This window comes from Carassius auratus, chromosome 16 (assembly GCF_003368295.1).
Source record: "Carassius auratus strain Wakin chromosome 16, ASM336829v1, whole genome shotgun sequence".
NCBI classification, from domain to species: Eukaryota; Metazoa; Chordata; class Actinopteri; order Cypriniformes; family Cyprinidae; genus Carassius; species Carassius auratus.
The window spans coordinates 11,070,734-11,077,258 of NC_039258.1; the positions used below are offsets into that span (position 1 = coordinate 11,070,734).

General features: G+C 36.1%; 1 protein-coding gene across 1 annotated transcript; it reads left to right on the plus strand.

Annotated features, from left to right (window-relative positions):
- The first annotated feature begins 241 nt into the window (after positions 1–241).
- gpn2 (GPN-loop GTPase 2) lies at positions 242–2,172 on the plus strand. Its single transcript, XM_026284048.1, has 6 exons — positions 242–340; positions 784–1,250; positions 1,325–1,481; positions 1,573–1,733; positions 1,815–1,945; positions 2,062–2,172. Exons 2-6 carry the CDS (start codon positions 831–833, stop codon positions 2,132–2,134), a joined length of 942 nt encoding a protein of 313 aa, XP_026139833.1. The 5' UTR covers positions 242–340; positions 784–830; the 3' UTR covers positions 2,135–2,172.
- Positions 2,173–6,525: the final 4,353 nt, after the last annotated feature.

A 6,525-nucleotide genomic window follows, 5' to 3' on the forward strand; every position in this document is an offset into this window, starting at 1 on the left:
ACATTACTTCGTCGAATAATGCAGTGAATGTTGTGTTATATATTTAATAATTCAGTCTACATTATCATAGTAAACTGTTTGAATTACGTTATCACAGCGTACATCGTTCTCGGAGCCACACAACTCCCATTTTGTCCTTTAAATAATAAATTATATTTGTTAAAAAATTAAAAAAAAAAAATTCTCCGATTGATAAAGTACAGTTCTGTAAAGTTGCTGTATTTTCTAATAAAAGACGTAAGTCCGTTTTGCGCGACTTTTATTTTGAAACCCTCAACATCCGGTTTCCGTCACGTTTATAGCGTCATGATGCAGCGAAATAATTCACCGACTTTAAAAGGTTTGTGTGTATGTTTTTTGTTACATGTATATTTGTTTTTCTATGTTAGATGTATTTGGTTTAACACATAAATTAATTCTAGTTCAATTTGGTTCCTTCCTATCTATCTGAACGAGTTTATCTACGGGTGCCTCTCTTCCCAGACCGCGTAAATTAAACGTAATACTGTTCTGTAGAATTTACATTTAAGTATACTAATAAAAACTATAATCAATATTTGAAAATTAGCTAAATTGTTACCATCACTTATTTTAAGTTCCTTTATATCCTTCAATCTCTTCTGAAGACATAGTTTATAAGATAACAATTCTGTCATCACACCTTCACGTTGTTCAGAGGTTGTATTTTCCATGCATTCATACAACATAAACAAAACATGCTCAAGTCTTTTAACTTGAAAAAAAATAATTATTTTCTTCATAAAATCTCCTCCTCTCTTTTAGATGTAGCCTAGTTTTCATCAGTTGCACAGTGGCGAACCTGCTTCATCATGACATCATCAAATCCTCCAAAAGCAGCTCTACATTTTGGCCAGGTTGTGATTGGTCCACCTGGCTCGGGTAAAACCACTTACTGCCGGGGCATGCAAGAGTTCCTCAGCCACCTCGGGCGCAAGGTGGTCGTTGTAAACCTGGATCCTGCCAATGAAGGCCTTCCCTATTCGTGTGCCGTCGACATATCCGAGCTCGTCACTCTGGACGATGTGATGGACGGGCTAAAACTCGGCCCCAATGGTGGCCTTATCTACTCTATGGAATACCTAGAGGCAAATTTGGACTGGTTAGAGACCAAGCTGAAGTACCACCATGACTGCTACTTTCTGTTTGACTGCCCAGGTCAGGTGGAACTTTACACTCACCATAATTCGGTGAAGAATATATTTGCACAGTTATCGAAGTGGAATTTCAGGGTAAGTAGATGCAGAGACTCCTCTTGTGATTTCTTAAGATGTATCTCCTGTCTAATTTCATCTGATATTGGCAGCTGACCGCAGTGCATCTGGTGGATTCCCATTATTGTGCTGATCCGGCCAAGTTCATCTCTGTGCTGTGTACTTCGCTGTCCACCATGCTGCATATTGAATTGCCACATGTCAATGTGCTCTCAAAAATGGACCTCATTGAGCAGTATGGCAAACTTGGTAAGATAACATAGTCCAGACTGATGCAATAAAGTCTTATTTGTGGATGTACTTCAATTTAATACCAGCTCTAATTATTTTTTTTTATAAGCATTCAATCTAGACTTCTACACAGAGGTTCTGGACTTGACCTATTTGGTGGAGCATCTCTCCGCAGACCCTTTCTTCAAAAAGTTTCACCGCCTGAATGTGAAGTTGGCTGAAGTGATCCAGGACTACAGCTTGGTGTCTTTTGTTCCTCTTAATGTGCAGGTTAGAGCTCACTTTTGTACTTGCAATGAACTGTATGCGGATTTGTGGCATGATTTTTTGACCGTTGTTATTCCTCTAAAGGATAAGGAAAGCATGACTCAAGTTCTGAGAACTGTGGACAAAGCTAATGGCTACTGCTTTGGAGACCTGGAGGAGAGGAACCTGCAGGCTATGATGTCTGCTGCAGTTGGAGCAGACTTCCAGTTCAATGCGTATCCTTTATCATACTGTTTAGTTCTATGTTTTTGTAGTTGTTATGTTAATACACTGCTATTCATTTCTGCAATCACACTGTTGAATTTTGATGATCCTTAATAATTTCCCTCAGATCTCTTAGTGTACAGGAGAAATACATGGAGGCCACTGGGAAAACTGCGGAGGACGAAGTTATGGATTTGTAACCATTTTTATATTGATTAAAAAACAAAAACAAAAAAAGCAATTTGCAGATGTCTTATTTCACATTTTTAAACACATTGCAGGCACGCTAACATTCCACAAATAAGACAAATAAAAGAAATAATAAAAGTTTTTTGATCCCCACACTGAAATTTGTACATTCACAGAACAGCTTAAATTTTACATTGAAATTCTACAGTAACAAGAATAAAATCATGGTCTTAAACACTTAAAACAGTCGTTTTAGACACATGCATTGCACAATGTTCTCTACATAAGCAATAATTAGTCAATGAATTGTATCAGATGTGACTTTACAGGGAAAACAATACACTAGAATTCTTATTTTGTAATAAATACTTATTTTGTTTGTTCTGTTTCTAAGAAACCGTGTGCTTCTGTATCCAAGCAAAGTGCTGTTTGTCCACAGTAAAACTAATTCTCATTATTTCAGCTTGGGTTGCACTGATAGAAGGAAACTGAGAATTATTGTTTTGGGTTTCGAAGACATGCATGCATGAAAGATTTGATGCGTAAATAGATTAACTTCCTCCTCTGAGCAACTTATTGATCAGTTTGTGAGTGCAGTGGAGAGTATCGCCACTAGAGGTCACTATCGTAACGACTACGTGTTCACAATATAATGGTCCGCTTTTGCACGTTATCACTGCATTTTGAAAAACTGCAGTCGCCTGAATTTTAATTGTTACATAATTAAAGACAGTTTACGGCATGTGAAACATTAAAATAGCTAATAAATGATTGGCGATATTAAATATGTGACGTTGGGGATAATTTAAAAGGGGATCAATTAACGCTGCTGTTTTTTATTATTTGGAACACCCTTGTAAAACAGTACATACATGTTCTGGTTTTGGTTTTTCGTTAACACGTTTTCTTTCCCGCTCTCTTGATACATGGCGCGTAATTTGCTAACTTGTGGCAGAAAACCTTTATCAAGCCGGAACACCTTTCCCCTCATGTGTAGTCTGGACCTTGAAAAGGCCTTCTCACTCGCGGAGGAACACAGGAATGCATTGTACACGAAAGGGAGACATGACAACTATGTTAGATAGTGCTCTTTTTTGTTGAAATTGTCTTTTTGGTCATGTTTTCTTCAAAATATTAGTTAAATATGATCATAGTCATTTAAGCTTATGTATGAAAGTGCCACAGCATCCCTCAGGAATTAATCTCCACAACAGTCACCTTAACACATACTTGTGCGAGCCACGGAAGTATTCCGGGAACCAGAAAGAAGTGCTTCGCCTCTTAGCGCACTCGGTCGGTTTGAGAATTTTGGAAAACGCGGAATGGATTACTGTCATTCTATTTCACTCTAAAAACGCTTGTGACAGTCACATGACTTAAGAACATTTAAATATCTCTAAATATCCTGCTATATACGTTTATAGAGACTGTGAAGATTATTATATTCTTGTAATATTATTAGTGCACAAACAGGACTGCGCTTTTCCACGGTGCATATATCATTAGAACCTCATGGGTTAGAGAGCGTGATCCATGTCAGTTCAAAATCCAGTCCACATATTAGTCGAATCTGCAGGGTTAAAACAGGAGGCAGACAGGGAATGGAACTGGCGATGTGAAATCTGTTTCTGCTTTACAGGGTCTGAGTATGTGCAAGCTTGGCACTATATTTGCTCTAAGCATCATTTTGGACGATAAAATAAGTTTAGATATTTTGAGTGTAACAGGAACTACTTGGTTTATAGCTATTAAACTCAAAGAAATTTTGAAGTGTTTCTTTATTCAGTTATTCCCCTCAGTTTCCTTCTATTCAGAGCTATGATTTCATGATATTTGAAATCTGTTGACAAAATACATTCAAATACAATAAAGTTTACAGTGACACAAATTGCTGCAAATTTTAGAACAAAGGTGCAATCATTTTTTTTTTTTTTTGTAATTTGCTGTTTAGGGTTAGGCTTATAGTATTTAATCTGCTTCATGTATTCTATTTACACTGTTAGGACACATAAAATCCTTTGAAGTTTCTCTCAAAATTAGAAAAAGTAGGCAATTCGATGTGTTTATGTAAGTCGTATGGCATGTAGAGTATGGCCTGTATCTATCTACCATTTAACTAAATCTATCAATCTATCTATCTATCTATCTGTCTGTCTGTATATATATATATATATATATATATATATATATATATATATATATATATTTAGAAGTTTTTTTATAATATGATATGTGTTGTTGTTGTTGTTGTTGTTTATTTGTTTGAAATTGAACTTCAAGTCAGAGTTTCCATTGTTTTTTCTCAGGCAAATGATGTCACCATGATCATATATTTTATATTGTTCTGAATGTCATGAGTGTGTGCCGAACATGATTATACCCCAGTTATGGTTTCCTATGGCCCTCTAGAGTGGTACTTCCTTCCCTAGCACACTTCAGAGAGTAATTTTGTGTGTGTGACGGCTGCCCAGCAACCTGCTGGCTGAGGACCAGCTTCCTTGTGTCTGCTCTTGCTACTTTATGGATTCCCATGTGGGGGTGTGTCTGAGAACAAGGGATTGAATGAAACTCTGATTGAATGAAGGGCTCTGCTGAGCAGTTTCCTCCCTTTACCAGCACTGTATACATGTGGCTTATTGGCGCACTGAGGGTCATGAAAGGGTTTGAATACACATGGTTTTGTTTACACAGAAAATGTGCCATACTTTGTACTCTGCCTCATTAAAACTGTTGACAAACAAGGACAGATGAAAGCCATGCTTGTTTGGCTTTTATTTTTTTTACTTGGAAATCTCAGCAAATCATTATATGTCTTCCAGATTTCATCCTCTCTCAGTAATCTTATGCAAGGAGCACAATATTTACAATTATATAATTTCATGGCATTTAGAGAAGGATAACATAAAATCTAAAACTATTACGTTTTCACTATTTAGCACAATTTATTGGATTTAATTAATTGTTGTCTCTACAAACAAATGTTAAGATTTACCATCTAAATATTCACTATGTGGAAATTTTACATGTCTTCTTACAGTAAATTTCACAGTTTAAGACTGATTTGGGTTTTGTATTGCTTGCCTTTCTTGTAGCTCAACTGGTAGATCCTGACGCTAGCAACACCAAGGTCACGGGTTTGATTCCTGTACTAATACTGTCAAATGTATACTTTGAATCAGGGTTATTGTTGTTATCTAAAACCATAGCTAAATATGTTAATTACTTATATATATATATATATATATATATATATATATAAGAACAAAAACTGTATTAAAATGGCAAAACTTACTAAATTTGCCATGAAAACTGAAAATATATTTTAAAAAAATTAAGTACTTGATAAAAGCATCTACTGAAGGGATAAAATGAAGATTTGCTAATGTAACAGTAACACTAAATATTTATTTCATTAATATAGTGTTATAAATTCATTTATGGATTTCATATATATATTTCATATATAGCAAATTGCAAATATATATATAAACTTTGTACAATACATTTCTTTATCTCTACTTAATTGTAGTATACAATAACATAATTTATATTTAAGCTATCAATACTTACATATATTATACTCCACCAAATATTTATAAACATATAGATAATCTCACTCATAATTTTGACCGAAAAATATTTTAAATATTTAACAAAGTGATGTTGGATCTCCAAATCAGAGATAATAAACGCTACATAACAGCTCCCATAAATGATTAATTTTATTTCCATATTCTTTGCTGTAAGATGAAATGTATATACATTTCACTGGGGAGAAATACATTTCCCAGATTCAACATGCTGTCAAAAAGTGACAGGGAGAATCTTCCTACTTCACAGGACACGGGCAGAGTTGGCCAGCAGTGCTAGCGGCTCTGCATTGCATTAAGGCTGTGCGCTGTGCTGTGCTGTGCTGTGCTGCTCTGCCCATCCCCCACACTGAGATACCAGAGCAGAGCAGCAGAGCTTCAGCTCGAGTGAGAGGGGGAGGGGAGGGGAGAGCAGAGAACCAGAGACGCTGTGTTATTCTCCTCAAAAGATATTTCCCCCAGAGATCCTTTCTGTCTCTTTTTAGATTCCAAACTGAACCACAGTATAAATAGATGGGCTTATTCTGTGATGATAATGTATTCTGCCTTTCAGTCACTTTGTGAGGTTTATCTGATTTTCTTCTTTACTCGTGCTCTCTCCCTCCCTCTCGTTTTTAATTTTCACTTCCTGCTCGCAGACTAGCTCAACCCACCACCAACCCTCCCTTCTCTTACTTTCCTAACGCATTTCAATCAGCACAACCCCCTAAAACAGTGTTTCTCAACCAGTTTGACTGATCCTACACCGTGACAATACTGTTAGCCAAATGTATTGATGAATCCATGTATAGGCCCTTCTATATGATATTTAA

Bases quoted from the DNA above. Each gene is read 5' to 3' on its own strand.
- gpn2 (XM_026284048.1), top strand. From the start codon at position 831: ATGACATCATCAAATCCTCCAAAAGCAGCTCTACATTTTGGCCAGGTT. The intron at 1,251-1,324 runs GTAAGTAGATGC...TGATATTGGCAG, and splicing joins TATCGAAGTGGAATTTCAGG to CTGACCGCAGTGCATCTGGT. The intron at 1,946-2,061 runs GTATCCTTTATC...AATTTCCCTCAG, and splicing joins GCAGACTTCCAGTTCAATGC to ATCTCTTAGTGTACAGGAGA.